The 25,230-nt window shown below is 38.9% G+C and overlaps 1 protein-coding gene across 1 annotated transcript in view; it reads right to left on the reverse strand.

The window, feature by feature from the left end:
• The window catches only part of ANGPT4 (angiopoietin 4), a 1,038,655-nt gene that overhangs the window by 8,656 nt on the left and 1,004,769 nt on the right, over positions 1–25,230 (reverse strand). Inside the window, exon 8 of the mRNA XM_044090423.1 lies at positions 5,920–6,050. Coding sequence (XP_043946358.1) covers positions 5,920–6,050 — 131 coding nt within the window. The remainder of the gene's footprint in view (positions 1–5,919; positions 6,051–25,230) is intronic.

The following is a 25,230-nucleotide window of genomic DNA, read 5'->3' on the forward strand; positions in this document are numbered from 1 at the left end:
GAAGTATAAAAATTAAAACTTGCAATTAGTTTTAAATAAAATCAACAAACACACTTTAATTATGCCAGTGTTTGCATTGAAAGTGATGTGTCCCACCGTGCCCTCTAGTATTGGGTAATGTTGCTCAAACACTGTTACAGACTAAATCATCCATCTGTAATGTTAGAGGTTGAGGATATACTTAATTTTTTAGCAAAATCAAGTCTTGTCTTCCGGCTTTTCCCGGTTAGGGGTCGTCATAGTGGAACTCATGTCCGCTAATGATTAAATCTAAGGTAGGCCAATTCCAGGATTACTATGTTATGTTTAGGGGTGTGGATGTATAGCTTCCACATGAGATGGTGGGGATTGTGTTATACAGGCCTTTATTTTCATAAAATAATAATATTTTAAATTTCTGTGAAAGAGTTGGTGGTCTATCATGATATTTTGTCAATGCTTGCTTTATGTATTCAAAGCTGAGTGGTTATTACACTGCTGTTTAATCTTATGTGCTTTGTATGTTCTTTGCTTGAACTGAATTGATGACCATGGCTAAACTGTAAAGCAAACATGACACAGAATTTATTAAAATGTTTAACTAACTGTGAAACTAATTTTAATTCTGTATAAACTTTTATTTTAATATCATACTACTGAATTTATTTACTTGCAATTTTGGTAGTCAGGGAATGGAGTCAGCACATGTCACCTAGAAGCTTGTGAAGAAATAGCAACTTTAAGGAATAGATTTACTTGACTTTATGTTGCTGGGGTGCAGTTTAAATTGTAGTACCTCATTTGTAGGATAGCTGTCCAGAACAATGACGTCATACTGAATCATAAGAATGATATTTTGTTATTTTGACTTTCATAAATTGCTATTATCAGTTTTCACTACTTGGCAGTTGAATTACATTTACGTACCATTCCAGTCAACCAAACTGTCCAAACCGAGTATGCTAGTTTCTTACCTTCTGGCATTACCATTCCTTTTTATACCTGTCAATTACTAGACACATCCCCTTTATGTGTACTAATTCCTTTTTCTCTTTGATTATATTTACCTTTTTCTAATATATAGTAAAATCCATTATGTTGAACAATCCTTTATTTCCTCTTCCACAGCCACTGTCAACACATCTGGATATTTACATGTTCTCAGTTTCCTTCTTTTGCCTCACATAAAGTGTGCAGGCAATGAATATAGCACTTGACTCCACTATAATTATTCCCTGAAATAGTCTATCTGCCTTGTAGTGAAATATTCCTGTACAGTAAAGCCAGTTGTGCATGGTTCCGCAAGGAACACATCAGTGTCTGGTTCACTGAGGTCAGTTTGTTGAGACAGATGATATCTGAAAGGGGAATGCTTCTAGTGAGTGTCAGTGCTGTTTGTTCAGCAGTCATGGATATCTTGGAAGAAGAACACCAACATGGGGGTGTGCAAATGACGTACACCATAGAAGGGGGGATCAGGGTGTTGTTGTTGTTGTCGTTGTTATGTGATATGTTCTTTTCTGTGTGTCTGACACAGTGTAGATACGTATTGTCTCCATCTGCATTCAGTGAAGGCTTGCAATTTGATAACTTGGACCCATCAAGGAGGACATTACTGAAGTACTCCTTGATGAGTTGTGACATACCTTCCTCTAAAGACAAAATTTATTTTTGCTAGGCTCTATATTTTGTTCTTTTGCTCTTGTGTTTTGTTATTTTGAGGAGAATTATGCCCATTTACATTTTAAATTTTAATAAATTATCCATAGTTGCCATAGCTAGTTATACAGTGGGTTCTAAACTGCCAACCATACTGGCTGAGGGTTTGAATTGCTGGTGGACAAACACTCCTCATGCTGGGTATAGAAACTTGCTAATACCGTGCAATGAGTATACTCCAGACACGTGCTTAGGACAGTGGATGCATCTGCTTCCGTAAAGCCCCCTGTTCTTCACATCATTTAAGGTTGTCTGACAATGCGAGGATATTTCATTTTAAAAGATTGTAGGAAGGGTTTAGGCAGGAAGAGGTTGCATAATGCAATATATATAAATTTTTTTGTAGGTAGCAAGGCTGCTTCAACATACTGAGTGCTGTGGTCACTAGCAAGATCTCTGAAATATATTGAATATTTTATTCTAACCCCCCCTCCCGCATAATTAGTTGCTCATTTCTGTGGATGAGGTTAGTACTACTGTTCTTGTGTCCTGTCATCAGCGGAAATCTGAGGTGATGTTTATGCAGACAGGGAAATTTGGCCTTGGCACCTGGAAATTCACCAGTTGTATTCAATACATTCCTCAGGATCCTTTCTGTCCATCTAAGCTACCACTAGAACGTCACTTTAATATCACATTTGAAGGACATGGCATGTATCCTATAATCAGCAACACTTGGCTAATAATGACCTTACTTTTATTAAATGATCCCTTTACTTCCTTCATCAAGGACAATTCAATGGGCCCTGTCGTCCACTACTCAGGTATTTACTAAACTAGTTACTGATTCATAAATTACATTATATTGTATTGCAGCAAATGAACCGGTAACAGACTTTCCTATCTCTTGTAGGTTTATCTTTGCAATTGCTTCATACCGCATTTCATTTATATATTAATTAAATTAATCAAGTGCTGATAGAAAATTACTTATTTAACTAGATCCTTTTTTTTCCTCCAAATATATCTTTGTTGTAGTATCTCATACATCTTGGTAATGCAGTTTGATGCCTGTAAGACGGAAATGACACTAACTGATGATTCAGATTATCTTTAAACTTTTAATCTATATCTTACAATCATGTATCCAGTTGTCGGTAAGATGTCAGGATGTTTGCATATACAGCTAGCATTAAATGATGTAATTCTTTTGAAACAAATATGAAGCCTTTAAATATGAAAAATTCGCTGTTCAGTATTGTAAGACAAACTGAGAACCAGCATGCCTGTTTTGGTATAAGTTAATGATGCAGGGGACAATTATGCATTTAGAACTTATTGAGAATAAAAAATACACTTCCCGAGGTTAATTTAAATAAGAGATGATGATAGAAAATCAGTAGCTTCCTAACTATACCCCCACCTTTGATCTGCATATATTAGATATTATATTCTCCTCACCCCTTCAAAAAGTTAGTTTCTTAATTAATTACCCATGATTCCACATTTACTTTTTTTTTTTACCTTATGCACCCTCTTCACTGGGTAATTACTCCTAACTATATTTCCATTTTCCCCAATAAAATTCAACATAGGCTCTTTTTATTTATTTCTGCAGCTGTCTTATGGTTCTGTAATACAAGTTATCCTATGTAACACTGACGTTCTCCTGCGTGTTTCAGGTATATGCCATTAATAGCATTTATTGAACTCTTTAATTGTATTCCTTTTTGTCACTTTGAGACCCTGTCATTACCAAGACACCTCTGTATTTTCCTCTTATTTCTTTCTGTCTCATATTTCTCAGACGTTACACCTTATATTCTTTTCATCTGTACAAGCAAACTGGTGCCACTTTTGAATAACTTTCCAGACACTTTACATATCTAAAAAAAAAGTCATTAGAATGTCCTTTCGTCTTTCTAACTAGTGGTACATTTATGGTTGATTTTCTGGCCATATTGGTTGGAGGTTCTCCCGTTCGATTCTCGGCTGCAGTGCGGGGAGTGCGTCCTGTGTGGAGTCTGCATGTCTTCCCCACAGTTGGGTGGGTGTTCGAAAGACATGCATAAATGGGCGTGCCTTAGTTGAAAGTTGAACATCAAGCTGGCACCTTGGCGTTCGTGAAAGTCTACTGCCAATCATTAGCAGACCGAAGTTCCGCTGTGGCAACCCCTAACCGGGAAAAGCCAAAAGACAACCAACAACATTGGTTGAAGAATCATTTGTTAGCTGCTACAGGATGACCTTCGTTGTGGTTCATCCTCAAATAAAAGCGACTGTATGGATGGTCAACATCCTGAATCTATGTTGCATAATTGCAAATACTGCCTTTGTTCTGTGAATACTTGCTCCTTTTCATTCATAGTGTGGCTATTTCTACAGTTTTTGCTGATTATCTCATTGCAGTTTTTCTGTCTAGGTTAATTCTTTATACGAGCTTTGCCTAATTGGACTAACTTATTTACCAATGTATACATTAATAGGTTCATAGGTTCATAGACAAGTACCAGGCTAGATACCCTCGCAGGCCATCTTAAGCCCGGCCACTTTCCCTTTTTGTGCTCTAGTCAACCTATCCCATTTAGTTAGACATTTGCATAATGCACTCATTGGTCAATAAGTATATACTACGCCTAATGCAAATAACTAGGATCATACCATAGATGAATTCAGGGGGCCTGTGCATGTGATAGCATTTAGGAGCTGCCTCTGCCTATGAATAGTACATGGTGCTGTCCTGGAGTACGTTTCCTGTTTCCCATCCATGGATCTAAGTTGCACTTGAATATGGACAGGGATGAACTTTGTTTTATGTGGATTGGGAGTCTGTTCCAAAGCAGCAGTATCCTCTGTCCTTCCAAAATGCACCGTTGGTGTTACATAAGTGATTTAGGTCCCTAGATGGAGCATTTTTTAAGTCATTTGACTTGCTGATGTGCAGAAAATCCAGTAGTGGGTCAAAGGATGCCTTGTAAGCCAGACAAAGGTTACCTCTTAGCATTCTGCAAGATACCAAGTACAGTGACAGGGCTTTGAGTCAGTCCATGTAGGACATGTTGTTTAGGCCTTGTATCCTTTACCTCTGTGGGCTGTTCCAGTTGTTGCATGTATCTTGACAAACACATGCCAAAGGCTGCATTAAATTCAATTATTGGCCTAATGAGGGCTAAGTAAAGGGGGAGAATGACATCCCTGGATCTAGACAAAATCCATAATAAGTGAGTAAATATGAATGATGTAAATGACTTGTGAATGTGCTGGTGTCCTGTATAACAGGACCACACCATGTACATGTAGATGTGTAAGCTGCACTATTAGACATGACTGTTTATTTCATGTTATTCATAGTAAAACATCAGCTCTACTAGTAAACTTACTATATGTTGCACACGAGTGCCTTAGAATACACAGATAGAGGTATTAGTTGTTACCTGAAAATACAGGAAGAAGTTAGTTGGTATGACAGCATTCAAAATGGCTTCAGAAAAGCCACATGTTACTAAGTACCACAACATGTTACCAAGCTCCTATGATAACAGCAAAGAACGCCATTAAAATAAAGAAAATAAAAGTGACATAGTTCACATTTTTGTTTATGAGACTTCTGCTAAATGATGTCTGATAACAGCAGTTACTAAAGCCTGCTGTCATTAATTGTTCGATAAATCAACGGATTGGAAACTTCCTAAATGTGTGTGCATGTGTGTGTGTGTGTGTGTGTGTGTGTGTGTGTGTGTGTGTGTGTGTGTGTGTGTGTGTGTGTGTGTGTGTGTGTGTGTGTGTGTGTGTGTGTGTGTGTGTGCGCGTGTGTGGTTGTGTTTGTGTGTGTGGTTGTGTGTGTGTGTGTGTGTGAGTCTGTGTGTGTGTGTGTGTGTGTTTGTGTGTGTGTGTGTGTGTGTGTGTGTGTGTGTGTGTGTGTGTGTGTGTGTGTGTGTGTGTGTGTGTGTGTGTGTGTGTGTGTGTGTGTGTGTGTGTGTGTGTGTGTGTGTGTGTGTGTGTGTGTGTGTGTGTGTGTGTGTGTGTGTGTGTGTGTGTGTGTGTGTGGTTGTGTGTGTGTGGTTGTGTATATGTGTGTGTGTGTGTGTGTGTGTGTGTGTGTGTGTGTGTGTTTGTGTCTGTGTGTGAGGGGGTTGTGTGTGTGTGTGTGTGTGTGTGTGTGTGTGTGTGTGTGTGTGTGTGTGTGTGCGCGGTTGTGTGTATATGTGGTGTCTGTCTGTCTATGTGTGTATATATCCATGTGCCTGTGTTTGTGAAACATTCTTTGTTGCATTTACATACCTCCTGTTAACATCTGTGCACATTTACAAATGCAGTTATCGTTATCACGATCTCTGGTGCTGAAGTTGGTGTCACCCATAACGAGGCAATTTTGCTGTCCTGCTGAACCACTATATCCACTCAGAAACAACCTAGGAAGAATTTAACAAGACACCATAAATGTGAGATACCATAAACATGCATGAATAAGTGGCTACAAGAGTTTGTCACACATAATGTGATCACTAAAAAATTCTAACAGAGGGCAGTAGTAACATAATTTTCTTCCTAAAGATTTTTTTAATCAACTTGCCTTCTTTTTCACTAAGTCACACCAATGGATCATGTCGTTTTATGTAATACTCACTGATATGCAGAAATGTTTAAAGTGGACAAATCTTACATCTGGGATATTAGTGAGCACTCATCATTTTCATGAGCAATCTTAGTTGTGCATCAGAATAAATATTATACCCAACTGAATATGAATTAGATTTCAGGGTATGCATTATCACACAGAAAAAGGAAAATCCTCACTATTTAGAAGAACAATGGTATAATAAAAGTGCGGTACCAACTAGAAAAAGCTTATCTTACAGTACCGAATGTGGAGGCATAGTTGACAAGTGAAAGACATTATTGAATGAGGATAGAGAAGAAAAGGTATACATGCAGGCTTAATGACAGGACATATGGAGTCCTCTGGAATAGGCCTCTGCTTGTAAATGTTTCACCTCCCAAGCCCCCGCTTACACTTATCAAGTAACTAGATCTTGTCAGAGATTTGGGATGCATGGCTAGACTTAAAAAGGCCTTTGGGGTCGTTAGCCTAGTAAACACCTATGAAGCTATGAACCTAAGAGGTGCACATCCTGGGGTTGGTGCAGATAATTCCTTCTCAGGAACAATACTACCTTATACTAAAATATACCTCCAGCATCAACTTATCGTCTGTAGCTTTTCTGCCTCCTTGCTTGCTGTCCATCAGCCTTTTTCCAATGAGTTGTGCTTATTACTTTCCTACAGATGAGCATGTCTGCTGATTCAGACAAGGGACCACTAGAGGGAGCCGTCATCTAAGCAAGCATGAAGAAAGTTGTACCTCGGTCATCCAGAGACAAGGGACCACTAGAGGAAGCCGTCATCTAGGTAAGCATGAAGGAAGATGCACCTCGGTCATCCAGAGACCATCAGCTTCCCTTGCAGATGACTGGCAACCTACCAGTGTTTTCCTAATCCCAAACCCCAGACCATCCCAACCAATAGATCAAGTGCCCATAGGAGAAATGTGGTTACACCCATAAACCTCCCTTGCAGGCTTAAAGCGTATGTATTGACTGCACTCTCCTATGTCACTCCCTGATCTGTTCATTTGCCCACAAGGGCATTATCATTAATTTGGACAGCTGGGCCTAATCCCTTTTTCAGGTTGCTGACTTGATCATTTACACTACCATGACAGACATTTTACACCCCACATATACGTTTGCTGCTACACATGTCAGTAAAGACCAGATCCTCAAGTTTTGGCTATGTATGGTGCCATGATTAATTAATTAATTACTTTACTAATGTGTTTATTTATTTTTGTACACAAAAATTTTAGTTCCATTGCTCTTTTTTCATGTAATTACTTTTTAATCATCTGTCTGTCTGCTTTCATAATACTGTATTATGTCTTTGCTCCTGGTAATTATTGTTGCCGTCTTTTTGTCTCTTTTAAATCACCTTCACCAAATTATGTTCTGCTTCAACCTTCTCTGCAATTGGAACTCCTTTAATCTCTACTCCGATTTCCTAATTTCTTCACCTGTCCCACAGTGTGCATCCTAACACCCATCTTAGGTATTTCACCTCCATCACCTCTAGCTTCTTTAACTGGTCCACCTTCATTGCCCATGTTTCTTTACCAGTCAACAGTACTGGTTGCACCAGCATTTTGTAAACCTTACTTTTCAGCTTCTTTCACATTCTTTTATGACACTATCTCAACCCTCTCTACCGAGTGGTTGCAGCCCCTCTGACTCTAGCTTGGACCTCCTCATTCAGACTTCCCTTCTTCTCACCTCAACCACTTCTCCCAGATACTGAAGCTGTTACACTGTTTCATTATTTTCCATTCTATTCCAGGTTATTTTCCATTCTATTCCAGGTTATTTCCATTCTATTCCAGGTTTTATCTTCTCATTTCCCCCATTTAATCCATGACGGCTGTCTTGTCTGCATTCAGTTTTACATTCCATTCCCTTATCAGTTGCTGACCTTCCTGTTGAGTCTGCTTCACATGCATAGAGCAACTTTGTTAATCTGTCTCTCCCACTCTGTTTGCTAATGTAAGTCATCATTAATACAAACAACAATGGGCTAAGAGTTGTGAAATGTATGTGATGCTGTCAGTATTGTTTTTGCTAAATACTTTCCCACTGCAGAATCCCCAGTACAACCCACAACCTCTCCACAGCAGGGGTTTCTCAGTGGTATGTTATTAACTATGTCTCATCCGCAGCAGGAGTTACTCAGTGGTATGTTATTTATTTATTTTATTATTATTTTACATTTGTTGACCGGGCTAGTCTGGCTGGATACATGTCCATTTTCAGCAGAGGCCCGAGGAGAAAAGCTCCACTATTCCGGTACATTACATAAAATGCATCACTGTAAGATACAACTTATAAGGATCAAAGAACTATTTGAATGTAGGATATTAACAATATAGAAGCATTTTTACAGAAATGTAAAGTTCTTAAATTACAGCATTTTTACAGAAATGTAAAATTCCCATATTATTAGCAAAAGCAGGAGTAGTAACTTTGAAAAGAAAGAAAGAGGTAGCACACACAAAGGTCTATACAATATAAGTAGTATTAACAGTTATGATAATACATTTGTGCCAGGGCACAAGTTTTAAGAAATAGATTTGCACAGCAGGAAGCAATGTGTAGGTTTAAGTGAGAGGGTAGATGACAGGTTGCAGTGGTGTATTGAGTAAAGAGAAGAGACGTTATAGGAAAAGTAATATCTAAGTGGATATTAGGTGAGCTACAGAGGAGGAGTGATACAAGTAGTAGAGACAAGTAGAGAAGTAATGTAGAGAGCTGTAGACAGAGTTGGGTACTGAAGTCAGTCAGGATTAGAGCAAGGGCATAGCCAGTTGGATTTGAAATGGTTCCTTAATTGTTTCCTGAAAAGTTTTGATGAGCCTAGGGAGGTCAGTTCTATGGGAAGTTTATTCCAGTAAGAGCCAACAACATTTGTAAACAAGGAGTCACCAGCTTTATTGTGTGATTTGAGAGTAGTGACTAGCAGTTTGTTTGCTGAGCAGAGGGAAGTAAGATTCCTGTAAGGGGTGACAAGGTTATTAAGTATTGGTGTATTATTAGGGTAATGGAGAATTTTATAGGTGATAGCTAACTGGTGGAGGAGAATTAGATTTTGAAGTTCAAGCCAGTTGAGTTTTTTGAGATTAACACAATGATGGGTACGAAATGGGGAACCTGTGGCAAATCTGGCAATGCTATGGTAGGCTGTGGCAAGTTTCTGAAGGTTTGATTTTGAAAGGTTGGTAAAGGATGGGGAGGCATACAATAATGTAGAGATGAGATGAGTTTGGGCTAGAGACACCCAGTCAGTGTAAGAAAGGGCTTAAGTCTATAGAGGGCACCTATATTTTTATTAACAGCTTTGATGGTTAGGTCAATGTGGCAATAAAAGTTCAGTTGATTATCTATTGTAAAGCCTAGTAGTTTAGTGGAATAATCAGGTGTAATGATAGTGCCATTGTCAGACACAATAGAGAAGGAGAAGGGGGCAGACTTAAGGGTAGGTGAGAAAAGTAATAATTTGTTTTTTTTAGGATTGAGGAGGAGACAGATATGTTGGAACCATTTTTCTGCTGCTGTAAAGACTTTTTGGGTGGAAGAATGGAGTTCAGCTGGAGATCCAGCAGAACAGATGAGAGTTGAATCATCTGCATACTGAATACATGTGGATGTTGGGAGTGAAATAGATAGGTTATTTATAAATATGGAGAAAAGAAGGGGACCTGGGATAGATGGCTGGCCCAAAGCACAGCTTGTTTTCTATCTTTCAGGTAAGAGTCAAACCAGTGCAATGCCATAGAGTCAAGTGAGAGAGATTTCAAACTGTCTAGCAGAAGTTGATGGTTCACCATATCAAAGGCTTTAGAGAGGTCGAGAAATAAAGCAGAGGAGAAAAGGTTGTTATTGCGATTTTTGTTGATAGTGTCTGTGAAGGAGAGAAGAGCAGTGGAAGTGCTATGGAAAGGTCTAAAGCCATGTTGGGAGTCTGCTAGTAGGCTATTATGTAAGAGATGATTTAAAAGTTGTTGGTGTATACATCGTTCCATAATTTTAGATAGTGGTGATAGAAGGGCTATGGGACGGAAATTAGTAAGTTCATTACTGTTTCCTCCTTTATGCAGAGGAATGATGTGGGAGACCTTCCAGAGGGGAGGAATAGTAGATTCGGTTATTGTTCTGTTAATTAAGATGGAGACTGGGTATGCTAGTTCTGCTGCTGCTAGTTGCAGATATTCGGCTGGTAGTTGGTCGGCTGATGGAGTGCATGGTTTAAGTTTTGAGAGTAATTTACGTATATAGGTAGTGGAGACTGTATTAAATTTTAGTGTGGGGGTATTTATTTGAGGAGAGGTCTTTTGAAGGGAGGTGGGGGGAGCACAGCAGGTGTTTCTCAGTGGTATGTTATTAACTATGTCTCATCCACAGCAAGAGTTTCACAGTGGTATGTTATTAACTATGTGCCATCCACAGCAGGAGTTTCTCAGTGGTATGTGATTAACAATGTCTCATCCACAGCAGGAGTTTCTCAGTGGTATATTATTAACTGTGTCATCCACAGCAGGAGTTTCTCAGTGGTATGTTATTAACTATGTCTCATCCACAGCAGGAGTTTCTCAGTGGTATGTTATTAACTATGTTTTATCCACAGCAGGAGTTTCTCAGTGGTACATTATTAACTATGTGTCATCCACAGCAGGAGTTTCTCAGTGGTATGTTATTAACAATGCCTCATCCACAGCAGGAGATTCTCAGTGGTATATTATTAACTATGTGTCATCCACAGCAGGAGTTTCTCAGTGGTATGTTATTAACTATGTCTCATCCACAACAGGAGTTTCTCAGTGGTATGTTATTAACTATGTCTCATCCACAGCAGGAGTTTCTCAGTGGTATGTTATTAACTATGTCTCATCCACAGCAGGAGTTCCTCAGTGGTATGTTATTAACAATGTCTTATCCACAACAGGAGTTTCTCAGTGGTATGTTAACAATGTCTCATCCACAGCAGGAGTTTCTCAGTGGTATGTTATTAACAATGTCTCATCCACAGCAGGAGTTTCTCAGTGGCATGTTATTAACAATGTCTCATCCACAGCAGGAGTTTCTCAGTGGCGTGTTATTAATGATATCTCATCCACAACAGTAGTTTCTCAGTGGTGTGGTATGTTATTAACAATGTCTCATCCACAGCAGGAGTTTCTCAGTGGTATATTATTAACAATGTGTCATCCACAGCAGGAGTTTCTCAGTGGTATGTTATTAACTATGTGTCATCCACAGCAGGAGTTTCTCAGTGGTATGTTATTAACGATGTCTCATCCACAGCAGGAGTTTCTCAGTGGTATGCTATTATCTATGTGTCATCCACAGCAGGAGTTTCTCAGTGGTATGTTATTAACTATGTCTCATCCACAGCAGGAGTTTCTCAGTGGTATATTATTAACTATGTCTCATCCACAACAGGAGTTTCTCAGTGGCATGTTATTAACTATGTCTCGTTCACAGCAGGAGTTTCTCAGTGGTATGTTATTAATGATGTCTCATCCACAGCAGGAGTTTCTCAGTGGTATGTTATTAACTATGTTTCATCCACAGCAAGAATTTTTCAGTGGCATGTTATTAACGATGTCTCATCCACAGCAGGAGTTTCTCAGTGGCATGTTATTAACGATGTCTCATCCACAGCAGGAGTTTCTCAGTGGCATGTTATTAACGATGTCTCGTCCACAGCAGGAGTTTCTCAGTGGTATGTTATTAACGATGTCTCGTCCACAGCAGGAGTTTCTCAGTGGTATGTTTTTAACAATGTCCCGTCCACAGCAGGAGTTTCTCAGTGTTATGTTATTAATGCTGTCTCATCCACAGCAGGAGTTTCTCAGTGGTATGTTATTAACTATGTCTCATCCCCAGCAGGAGATTCTCAGTGGTACTTTATTAACTATGTCAAATCCACAGCAGGAGTTTCTCAGTGGTATGTTATTAACTCTGTCCCATCCACAGCAGGAGTTTCTCAGTGGTATGTTATTAACTATGTCTCATCCCCAGCAGGAGATTCTCAGTGGTACGTTATTAACTATGTCAAATCCACAGCAGGAGTTTCTCAGTGGTATGTTATTAACTCTGTCTCATCGACAGCAGGAGTTTCTCAGTGATATATTATTAACTATGTCTCATCCACAGCAGGAGTTTTTCAGTGGCATGTTATTAACGATGTCTCATCCACAGCAGGAGTTTCTCAGTGGCATGTTATTAATGATGTCTCATCCACAACAGTAGTTTCTCAGTGGTATGTTATTAACAATGTCTTATCCACAACAGGAGTTTCTCAGTGGTATGTTATTAACAATGTCTCATCCACAGCAGGAGTTTCTCAGTGGTATGTTATTAACAATGTCTCATCCACAGCAGGAGTTTCTCAGTGGCATGTTATTAACGATGTCTCATCCACAGCAGGAGTTTCTCAGTGGCATGTTATTAATGATGTCTCATCCACAACAGTAGTTTCTCAGTGGTATGTTATTAACAATGTCTCATCCACAGCAGGAGTTTCTCAGTGGTATATTATTAACTATGTGTCATCCACAGCAGGAGTTTCTCAGTGGTATGTTATTAACTATGTGTCATCCACAGCAGGAGTTTCTCAGTGGTATGTTATTACCGATGTCTCATCCACAGCAGGAGTTTCTCAGTGGTATGCTATTATCTATGTGTCATCCACAGCAGGAGTTTCTCAGTGGTATGTTATTAACTATGTCTCAGCCACAGCAGGAGTTTCTCAGTGGTATATTATTAACTATGTCTCATCCACAGCAGGAGTTTCTCAGTGGCATGTTATTAACTATGTCTCGCTCACAGCAGGAGTTTCTCAGTGGTATGTTATTAATGATGTCTCATCCACAGCAGGAGTTTCTCAGTGGTATGTTATTAACTATGTTTCATCCACAGCAAGAATTTCTCAGTGGCATGTTATTAACGATGTCTCATCCACAGCAGGAGTTTCTCAGTGGCATGTTATTAATGATGTCTCATCCACAGCAGGAGTTTCTCAGTGGCATGTTATTAACGATGTCTCATCCACAGCAGGAGTTTCTCAGTGGTATGTTATTAACGATGTCTCGTCCACAGCAGGAGTTTCTCAGTGGTATGTTTTAACAATGTCCTGTCCACAGCAGGAGTTTCTCAGTGTTATGTTATTAACGCTGTCTCATCCACAGCAGGAGTTTCTCAGTGGTATGTTATTAACTATGTCTCATCCCCAGCAGGAGATTCTCAGTGGTACGTTATTAACTATGTCAAATCCACAGCAGGAGTTTCTTAGTGGTATGTTATTAACTCTGTCCCATCCACAGCAGGAGTTTCTCAGTGGTATGTTATTAACTATGTCTCATCCCCAGCAGGAGATTCTCAGTGGTACGTTATTAACTATGTCAAATCCACAGCAGGAGTTTCTCAGTGGTATGTTATTAACTCTGTCTCATCGACAGCAGGAGTTTCTCAGTGATATATTATTAACTATGTCTCATCCACAGCAGGAGTTTTTCAGTGGCATGTTATTAACGATGTCTCATCCACAGCAGGAGTTTCTCAGTGGCATGTTATTAATGATGTCTCATCCACAACAGTAGTTTCTCAGTGGTATGTTATTAACAATGTCTTATCCACAACAGGAGTTTCTCAGTGGTATGTTATTAACAATGTCTCATCCACAGCAGGAGTTTCTCAGTGGTATGTTATTAACAATGTCTCATCCACAGCAGGAGTTTCTCAGTGGCATGTTATTAACGATGTCTCATCCACAGCAGGAGTTTCTCAGTGGCATGTTATTAATGATGTCTCATCCACAACAGTAGTTTCTCAGTGGTATGTTATTAACAATGTCTCATCCACAGCAGGAGTTTCTCAGTGGTATATTATTAACTATGTGTCATCCACAGCAGGAGTTTCTCAGTGGTATGTTATTAACTATGTGTCATCCACAGCAGGAGTTTCTCAGTGGTATGTTATTACCGATGTCTCATCCACAGCAGGAGTTTCTCAGTGGTATGCTATTATCTATGTGTCATCCACAGCAGGAGTTTCTCAGTGGTATGTTATTAACTATGTCTCAGCCACAGCAGGAGTTTCTCAGTGGTATATTATTAACTATGTCTCATCCACAGCAGGAGTTTCTCAGTGGCATGTTATTAACTATGTCTCGTTCACAGCAGGAGTTTCTCAGTGGTATGTTATTAATGATGTCTCATCCACAGCAGGAGTTTCTCAGTGGTATGTTATTAACTATGTTTCATCCACAGCAAGAATTTCTCAGTGGCATGTTATTAACGATGTCTCATCCACAGCAGGAGTTTCTCAGTGGCATGTTATTAATGATGTCTCATCCACAGCAGGAGTTTCTCAGTGGCATGTTATTAACGATGTCTCATCCACAGCAGGAGTTTCTCAGTGGTATGTTATTAACGATGTCTCGTCCACAGCAGGAGTTTCTCAGTGGTATGTTTTTAACAATGTCCTGTCCACAGCAGGAGTTTCTCAGTGTTATGTTATTAACGCTGTCTCATCCACAGCAGGAGTTTCTCAGTGGTATGTTATTAACTATGTCTCATCCCCAGCAGGAGATTCTCAGTGGTACGTTATTAACTATGTCAAATCCACAGCAGGAGTTTCTTAGTGGTATGTTATTAACTCTGTCCCATCCACAGCAGGAGTTTCTCAGTGGTATGTTATTAACTATGTCTCATCCCCAGCAGGAGATTCTCAGTGGTACGTTATTAACTATGTCAAATCCACAGCAGGAGTTTCTCAGTGGTATGTTATTAACTCTGTCTCATCCACAGCAGGAGTTTCTCAGTGATATATTATTAACTATGTCTCATCCACAGCAGGAGTTTTTCAATGGCATGTTATTAACGATGTCTCGTCCACAGCAGGAGTTTCTCAGTGGTATGTTATTAACTATGTCTCATCCACAGCAAGAATTTCTCAGTGGCATGTTATTAACGATGTCTCGTCCACAGCAGGAGTTTCTCAGTGGTATGTTATTAACTATGTCTCATCCCCAGCAGGAGTTTCTCAGTGGCATGTTATTAACGATGTCTCATCCACAGCGGGAGTTTCTCAGTGGCATGTTATTAACAATGTCTCATCCACAGCAGGAGTTTCTCAGTGGCATGTTATTAACAATGTCTCATCCACAGCAGGAGTTTCTCAGTGGCATGTTATTAACAATGTCTCATCCACAGCAGGAGTTTCTCAGTGGCATGTTATTAATGATGTCATATCCACTGCAGGAGTTTCTCAGTGGCATGTTATTAATGATGGCTCATCTCTGTTATTGCTGTTAATCATCTAATTTTCCTGCGTTACTACTCTCTGCTTCTTCTCGTTCCTCTTGCATCGAGTGGTATCTGTATGTCACAGGTTCTCTATGTTTAACGTATTAATGGTGGTAATGATGCGATCACTACTCCTGTTTTTTTCCCTGTAATATTTGAAGTTCGTCCCTCTTCAACAGTCCCATCATCCCATCATGTGTTATCAGGTGTGGGGTTTTTTGTATTCCTCACATATGTCATGTATGTTGACCTCATAACCAAATTATATACTCCATGCATGTAGATTCCGTGGAACATATATACAGTAGACCTAACTTAAAGTTGTTATATTTCTTGTAACATTGTAGTGAGATATACATGTCATATGCCTTTAGTGATATCTATCATGTGAAGTAAGCACACTGTCCTGTGTCTTTGTATCTTGTAGCACATCAACTATCTGTGTCATCCAGTAGCCCATCCAGTGACCATGATGTGGTTCAAGATGTGCCTCAGCATGGTATTATGGCCCCTGGCACACAGGGCCTTGAAGTGTTTGGAAAGTCCATCCATGAGGTTAACAGTGATATTGCTGCAACTATAGCCTCAGCTGTGGAGGTTAACTTGTACAGATATTCAGATGATGCTGACATAGCTGAGAGTGAACAGAGTGAGGGTGTTGACCAACAGATCACAAATGAGACCATTGCCAATGCTAGTTCCACATAACAACCAGAATCAGAGCAGATGTAGGCGAGCGGATGTTGTGCATGGGCAGGTGTCAGAGGGTGTCCGCCTCCTGCTGCAGGCAAATGAATGATCGCAGTAATGGCAATGGTCAGATGCTCATGCAATTGCACATGCCACAGATTGCATGGCACATCAGCTACATGTCAGACATGAAGGACAAAAGTGCAGGCACAGTGAGATTATGGCTGCACTGACTACTCAGAATGAGAGTCTGCTAGCTGTGGCATCATCAGTGGAAAACCTGTCCTCTACAGTACTGGAGCAGTGTCATACTACCAGCAAGATTCTGTGATCCATAACTGTGCTCAGCAGATTGCAACATGGGAGAAGCAGGCCACTTCTCTGCAGAATGATCAATGTCCATCAAGTACAACTGTCTGTGGTCAAACTTGCACAGAGTTCAACTGATAGCCCATCTTTTGTGGTCCTGCCAGTCACAAGACCTTCAACTTGCATTCATGCTCCTTCATCTCAACTTGGTGTTGTCACCCCATCCATCTCCTCTGTGGAGCAACCAGGCCAACATGTGTCTGTACATGGTTGGGACAGAGTGGACCATGATGGGAGACATAAGTGAGGTCACCCTCGACTGCATTACAGTGTGTCCAACAGCTGGTTCATCTTAACGAATTAACACTGTACTGTGATATGTTTCTTCTTATATTAACATTTCTGCATTATGCCCTATATGCTTTCGCATTCTTCATGTTATTATATTGTAGAGATAGAAATGTGTTGCACTGATGTGTGTCCCTTACTGTTATCCATACAGTGGTACAACAATCTGAGTGTGTATGCATACCTGTGTCAGTTGTGCCCTGAGCTGATGATACTTTTGCATATGTTCATATCAAAAAGTGTCATGATTAGGGTGTTACGTCTGATGCTCAGTGTATACATCTAGTGGGCACCTGCCATTAGATGCGATCTGTGTTGCTGTGGTGGGGCAACACCTGAACATCAATGTTCAATCTTACTCTGACTCTAGCTGGCTACCTTCTAGGATACAGCCTCATTTATGCCTTGTATCACTGCAACCTGTTGCAATACATTAACAGCAGGTTGCATTTTTATAATTTGTTGATGTTTTTCTATGGATTTTGCTAAAATCTGCAGTATTTGCTTAAATTCTGTGAGGTCTGTAAAGCATACGTTGAGGATTTCAGTAATAGAGTTGGCATGGCAGTTTGTCACATTTAAATTGAGTTTGTGCTCACAATGTGTTTTGGAATCAGACCAGCATGTTCAGAATCCCTAATTATCCTATACTGAATACCTTAGTACTCGGGCTGCCTTCAGCATGGCTTCAGAAATTGCATCCATGGCAGGTTTGCTGAAGTTGTTGTTCAGTGTGCTGCATTGCCCACAAATAGCTTCCATGAACTTTATAGAATCTGGTTTAATATTTTGTAAGCAATATAACTGGTTATTTTATAATAAGCAGAATGTTGTGTATCTCACCTCTCTGTAATCATCTTGTTTGCTTGAATTATGATTTATCACATTTTTTTATCAAGAGTAAAATGTTGTTTGTTGCTTAACTGTAATCTTTTCAAAATATGTGTCTCTTCTCAGTGATTATAAAATAGAAAGCAAGACTATTCCTGCACATTCCTGATAAAAGTAAGTTTCAAATGTTTCCTTCCCCTTCTCACGAAACTTTTTTTACTGAAAGAAATGTTTAATAAAATGTTTTCCATATCTTCCAGTAGATTGAACCATAAATAGTGGGACATAAAATAATATAACATAATCAACTAGTCAACTATTTACAAAAGAAACTATATACAGTTGCCTAAGAATACAATCGATAACATCACGTTTCCATATACATTATGCAATTTGTATAAAGATGCTGTGCTGACTAATCAGATCAATTTGTTTTGCCCAATATTTCATCAATTTTCTGCCAATAAGTGATGTATGATGTTGTCTTATCAGTTCTTTTCTTTAGGGTTGTTTCTTCCATTTGAGACATGAAGACTGATTTTCTTGAAATCTTGAAAAGTTGGTGGAGCTCTATTCTTCCAGTAAGTTGTTATGGCTTTGCATGCAATGGCAAGCAAGGTCTACAGTAAAGGATATTTTACTTTTGGGACACATTGTGGTATGGATACATTAAACAAAACTAATGACTTGGTTAACTGAAAAGTATCACTAAAAATTGTTTGAAAAAAATAATTCATTTGAAACCAATATTTATTCAGTGAATGACAATCAAAAAACATGCGTTTCCAATCTGGTTTTGTATGTGTTTTGCATCTCCAGCAAACAATATGTTTCTTATATATTAGTGCTAATCTATGAGGGGTTAGAAAGGATCTATGTAGGAATTTCCATGCATATAGTTTCCACTGAAGTGATTTGGTGGTAAGGCTTGGTGATAAAAGGATAATTTAGTTTTCATTTTTATCAGGATCTGTTTGATTAACCTGATTATAACAATTCCAATAACTATTATTGGTATAGTTCTTTGTTTCTTTAAGTGTCTTATGAATTTTGGATGGATATCCTTGTCCTTTATAAGTACCATTTATTAAAAGTATCACAAGATCTATGAACTCAGGAATATTACTTTTAAAAGTTGGCATAATCAATTCCAGCTTATTTGTGATGTGCTCTCTTATTTGTTGTTTTGGTAGCCACAATTTATCATCTAATTCAAATTTCCTTTTGATTTGATCTAGTGTGAGCAATGTATTGTCATTGAGTATTAGATACCAATAAATCACTTCTTTTTCTTTAAGCTCTTTAATTACATTTGAACCAAAGGTAGTTATACAATCTTGTGTACAAGCTATAGGATGTAATAGAAAAAACAAGCCTTTATATCTGGGTTCATGTTTATATATTTGCTAAACAGTATCATTGTTTCAGCAGCAATTATATACTTTTTATACTTTTATTAAATATTATGATATCCCATCACATTATAAAAGTCTTTTGTTGATTTATATTGTTTATGGGCTGAGTTACTAATGATATTACATATAGATTCATGAATTAATTTACATTTGGCTGTATAGGTTGAGTTCAGCTATAGAGTAACTGTATTAGTAACAGAGGCCAATGAAGATATCTTTATATCTGGTACATTAATTAAACCATTCTCCCAACCTTTTAAATGGTTGTTAAGTGCGATTCTAGGCTTATTGTTAAGCCAAAGGAAATTCAGCATCATTTTATTGCATTGCTGTATAATTTTCTTAGTAGGAAGGATAGAAAAGGATTGTATATAATATAACAATTTTAAGAAAATTATTGATTTAATTATATACAACCTATCTTCCATTGTATAAAACATCTTATTCTATTTCTGCAAAACTTTTGAAAGCAATATAATTAACATTATTTATGTTAATGTCCAAGCACAGTAAACAAAGCTCTGGTAAAATCAGTTTCAATTGTTTGCCATGGTTTCTAACAATACTTGTGAAAGCTATATAACTCACTTTTCTTTGTGAACAAAGTGCTATAGTTTCCTTTGCTGTGGTATTTATTTTATTTTATTTCAAATGGTACTTTTGTGAACAATTCTCTCTCATTCCATCATCAAGTTTACTTATTTTATTTGTTTATTTGAATTTGTTAACCAGGGAAGAACAGTGATTCCAAATGACCAATTTCAGTATCACCACGGGGACAAGTACAATAAAATTAATGTATAATATGGAGACAGAGTGTCAATGCAATGCAATGTGTATAACAAGGATGATGAAATGAAACAACACAGTTGGTACAGTTCACATCCAGTATGAGAAATTCTTTACATTATACAGCTGACTGAAGATGAAATTAACTTATTCATTATGGAGAAGTTATGAACACAACATATACGAATGTCAAATCTTAAGCCAAGTAATATGCAATTAGGGGGATATAGAGAGTAACAGAGTTATTAGGTGGTGACAGAATACGGTTTCTTGGATAATGTGGTTAGGGACAGGTATCAGAAGAAAGGTTTTTAACTTTGTCTAGAATACTGTTTATGATGATTTTCTTTGAAATAGAAGGGAATAGATTCCCAGAGTGTGGGCTGAAAACTGAGATGCACTGATCTGCACAGTGAAGTTTTTTTTTTTTTTCATGACTCCAAAGGTTGTATGATGAGGCTTAACATATGTGTGTCCACTCTCATTAGACTTAATAGCCTACAGGCTATTCAAACGTGATCTGTGTCTTACTTTTCAAGCCATGAAAGACCCAGTTCTATGTGACCTTTCCTTTATTTGCAAACCAGTGGTTTTACAAACACCTGCACTAGAAACTTAAATCTAGACCAAGATATAAAGAAGATTCAGTGGAGAGATATGTTCCTAAATTAACATATTACTAGTCTGTGGAATAAGTTCCCACTACAGGTCAAAGTACTGGTTTGACTTTCTTTAAGATTAGTCTTCATGAATGGACAAAAACTGCCACCAAGACTGTCATGTACAGCCCTGCTCATTTTTTGAAGGCAAGCATGAATAAGTGGTTGAAAAGGGAGGCACAACAACAAAAGTTTGTCATCGTCAGGGTCTGGACATCTTATGGTCCTCATGACCACTTGTGTAGTCTTATTCCTATGTTACTATATGAAGAGAGGGCAAAAAATGAATAGTGCAAGAAATTATAAGGAAGAAGCATTTATGTTGTTATAGGAAAGCAAAAAAAATATTGTAACATTAATCATCATGACATTATATAAAAAGTCCCTCTAGCAGAAAGTATCCAGTACTTTTATCATACTATCCTTTATTTTTTCTTATGTGTTCTTCCTACAGCTCCAAGTGAATCAAATTAAGAATATTTTAACAAAATCAGAACACCTCAAGAGCAGGTCCTGGGACAACTTCAAGTGGGGCTAGATACACAGATTAGCAGGGATTAGGAGAATAAGGGGAGGATAGGGCTAAATGGGAGGGAGGAATATTTAGGAGGAGGTGAGGTAAGGGTAGAGTAGGGCTTAGAGGGTTTAGTCAAGTGTAATTAAGGTAGGAGTCACATTTTGGCATGAACTTCCTACTGCAGGGATCATGTCTGTGATGACCTGTAGGTAGTGGGGAACAGGTAGGGCTTGGCTTATTTTGTTATGGGGATGACATTGGGTTAATTTGGTGGGTATAGCTATTTATTGGTAGGGGTTGGTATGTATATATGTATGTATGTATGTATATGTATATATATATATATATATATATATATATATATATATATATATATATATATATGTGTGTGTGTGTGTATGTGTGTGTGTGTGTGTGTGTGTGTGTGTGTGTGTGTGTGTGTGTGTGTGTGTGTGTATGTATATGTGTGTATATTTATTTATATATACAATTTTCATTGCTCAGGGTATGGTTTCCCCCATTTAGTGTAAAAATTATAGTTTATTAGGCCCCTGTGAGCCAGAACTCCCTTATGTTTTGGTTGTGAGGAGTTTTCTTTATGAGTGCCTTTAGCCCCCTTTCTGGGGTTGAGGGTAGGGTTTAGGAAGGGGAGAAGTTTACAGTGGATTTGAGGCAATCTCATGTAGTTCGAGCAGAGCATGGGAATACTGCTGTATTGTTTGCTTTATTATGTTTTTTTTACATTTTCTTGTCATCCTGTGATTGGATTCTACCTTATATACCATCTTTAGGCTATAATGTATGTGGAGCTTTTCTGACCAGGCCTCCACTGAAAAATGGCTATTCTAGCTCAGTTGGACAATCCTGGTAACAAATCTAAAATAAAATAAATTAGAGGGAGAGCAGTTAGCATATGACTCTTCATACCTCTAGGCGAAATATCATTTGGACGCGCAAGTTCATTTGCTCCTTCCTACTTGGCCGCGATGGTCCTGTGTATATTAAAGGGTCTGCTTTTAGAGGTGTGTTCACTCTGCTTCAGTATGCGGACATTAAAGGGTTGACTGACTGAGCATTTCTTTTGAGCTGAGGCGGTGTAGGAGGTGTGTGAGTGGTGAGGTCCATGGGTGATCAGTGCACCTCAACTCAGGCAGCCAGGGGTCAGTATTTCAGTCAATAACACATATAAAAGTAAATGTGAAGTGATTGGTGCTAGTTCTGCTTCTTTCAGTGGAGGTCTTGCAATATAAAATGCTTGTTTTATTTCTTTCACTGGTGGTTTGGGAGTGGAGCTGCGATGGCCGTTTTTCACTGGTTGCGAGTTCCGCGGGGGAGGAGGTTGCTACCATGCATGCACAGTAATATTGTTTAAGATTTGGTGTTTTTATATATATTTGCATAGAATACCATAGCAGTGGGAGGTTGATATTGGCATAGGTGCCATAGAAAATCCCTGCTTTATTTATTGGAAAATCTCTGTACAGCAAGGAGTGGGAAGATGCTTTTCCTTCCCTCATTTTGGTGAAATCTTAGAGTTCCAAGTGTTTTTTCTGTCTCCAATCTCCTTGGTGTAAATCTATATTTACCCCAGCATGTTGGAGTCATTACTGGGCATGGTGAAGCAGCATTGAGAATGTCTTTTACATCATTCATGCTTTTCTGGGGATCGGAATCGTAACATGATAGCAATTGTGGGTCGGACTTCATATTCAAGGGTAAAATAAATGCGAACTCAAGTCCTGATGTCCTAGCAACTTATAGGTAATGGGTGTATTAAACTACTTCATTTTAAGGAACTCCCTTTAAACTTTTGTAATGAAGTTAAATTTGGGTGCAAGGATTGTAATACACATTTTTCTTTCTTTCTTTTTTCTAGTTCTAAAAGAATATTTGAAGATGTATTTGCCTCATTTGTAGAAATTGCATTGACAACCTAAATAACTTAAATCAACCTCCTAGAAATTAATTACACTGTTATTAGTATGACAAATGACAAAATGAAAGATTAAAACATAAAATGAAGTTAGCCAAAACACACCCTAAGCTAGATAAAAATATTTTAGCTAAAGTCATTTCTAAACTATAAAACTAACAAATCTTGATAAAATCATCACTCCACTATTAAAATATATAAATGGTTAGCTTTCACTAAAGCAGATCTGGGATGTGGCTGAAGGAAGCCCTCCTTATGACCCAGATCACTAGAGGTGAACTAGTGTCTCTGGGCAGGGACGGGGAGACGACATCTTCTTATGCCAACTAAACATCTTGTAAGGAAGGAAGCTGTGGTCCTAGTTGTTCAAAATTTATCCTGTGCAAGCATAGGCTTGCATGACAACTATAGCCACAGGACATTCTTGACACGTCTTGCCAAATTGGTGATGGTAGCTCTTGAGATCTATGTGCTGAAGCATGCATATGACAGGACAAAGAGCATACTGCCCCCAAGGTGACATGCGTGATCATATCAATCAGCAGGATGTGACACTGGGGACCTTACTAGATCCATTGGCATGGTAGGATAAAATCCAGTGGCTTACACTTAGAGATTACAGCTGAAGTTAGTTTTCCTGCATGATTGGCTAACCATGCCTGCTTCAGATGTAGCTCCTTTTACTGGGAGTAGCATGGGTGGTTGCAGTCATACCTTCTGTCACTGGGCAGTCAAAAAAGTTACATTCATGAGGGGGCAGAGTTAGGTTCTCCAGACCATTTGCCCACAAACTGGCCCACTTTTTAGCCTCAGACTCAACTCCAGGGGCTGAGTTGAATAGCCTTTTGCCAAAAACAGGAAACTAATGAGCAACAGGGCTCTTGCCCTGTCCAGGAAACAAATGTGTCTTTCTTGCATTCTGTGAGGAGGAACACATGCACTAATAACATTCAGGTCAGAGTGCCACTTGAGAGATTGTGTAAATGAGGAGAGGGAATTACCACAGAACTAGACAAAGCCACCCACAATGCACAGCATTCATAAAAACCTACAAAAACTGTAAAACGCCTTCTCCAATAAAAACAATTAATACAGCTCAGTGAAGTCAAAGGAAATACTAATATGAAAACACTGAAAAAACACATGAATGGAATATGTGAAAATCAGGTTTGTTTGATACATGAATTATCTTGTTTTTTAGGCTTAAGAAACCTGGAAACCTGGTTTTCTGGCTTTGCCACTTATTATAGGTTCTTAGGTTCATAGGACGACACTAGGGTATTGGTCCGGAGGCACTTACGAGCCTAGCCAAGAATTTCACCCTTGTTCCCACAGAGTCAGCATCTGTTTTCCCTGTCCAGTAGGGACACAGGTGGGATCCCAGGTGTATATATTCTGTTTCCCATACAGTTGTCCAGGTTCCTCTTAAAGAGAGCTAGTGAGGTACTCTGCTTGACATGGAGAGGGAGTCTATTCCACAGATGGGGGAGTAAATGGGACAGAAATCTATCCCGCCAATAAGTTCTGTTAATGTCACAGACCAGATTGAGGCCTTGCATGTGGGTTGCGTGAGTCGAGTTTGACTTACAGATATGCAGCAACTCCATTAATGCTGAGACTGAGATGGCCTTGTATACCAGACACAGGTCACCTCTGAGCAGTCTGTACGAGGCTGTGTAGAAGGACAGGGCTTTTAGCCTATCCGTATAAGATAGGTGTTTGAGACCCTGGATCTTCCTGGTCAGGAACCACTGTGGTCTCTCCAATGGCTGCATGTGCTTGGCAATGTATATGCCGAAAGTAACATTGTACTCAGCAATGGGCTTGATAAGGGAGGAGTACAGGGATTTTATGACCTCCTTGTTCCTGGATGAAATACCCTTACTTATGAGGTTGGCCATGTAGAAAGCCTTCTGTAAAACGAAGCCAATGTGGTGGTCAAAAGTCAGGTTGCTAGCAACCTGGGTGCTCAAGTCCCTCATAACTGATTGCATGCTTAGTACATTGTTATCAATGTGATAATTAGTGGGGACACCATTTTCTCCAAAGGGGATAATGATGCATTTCTTGGTATTCAGTTTGAGGCTATGCTTCTGGCACCAGTCATTATTTTGGTAAGGGCCTCTTGGAGGATGTTCACATCACTAGGGGAATTTATGACAGTGGCCAGCTTGCAGTCATCTGTAAAC

The sequence above is a fragment of the Protopterus annectens genome, chromosome 12.part0, assembly GCF_019279795.1.
Source record: "Protopterus annectens isolate FY-2018-M chromosome 12.part0, PAN1.0, whole genome shotgun sequence".
Classification (NCBI taxonomy): domain Eukaryota; kingdom Metazoa; phylum Chordata; order Ceratodontiformes; family Protopteridae; genus Protopterus; species Protopterus annectens.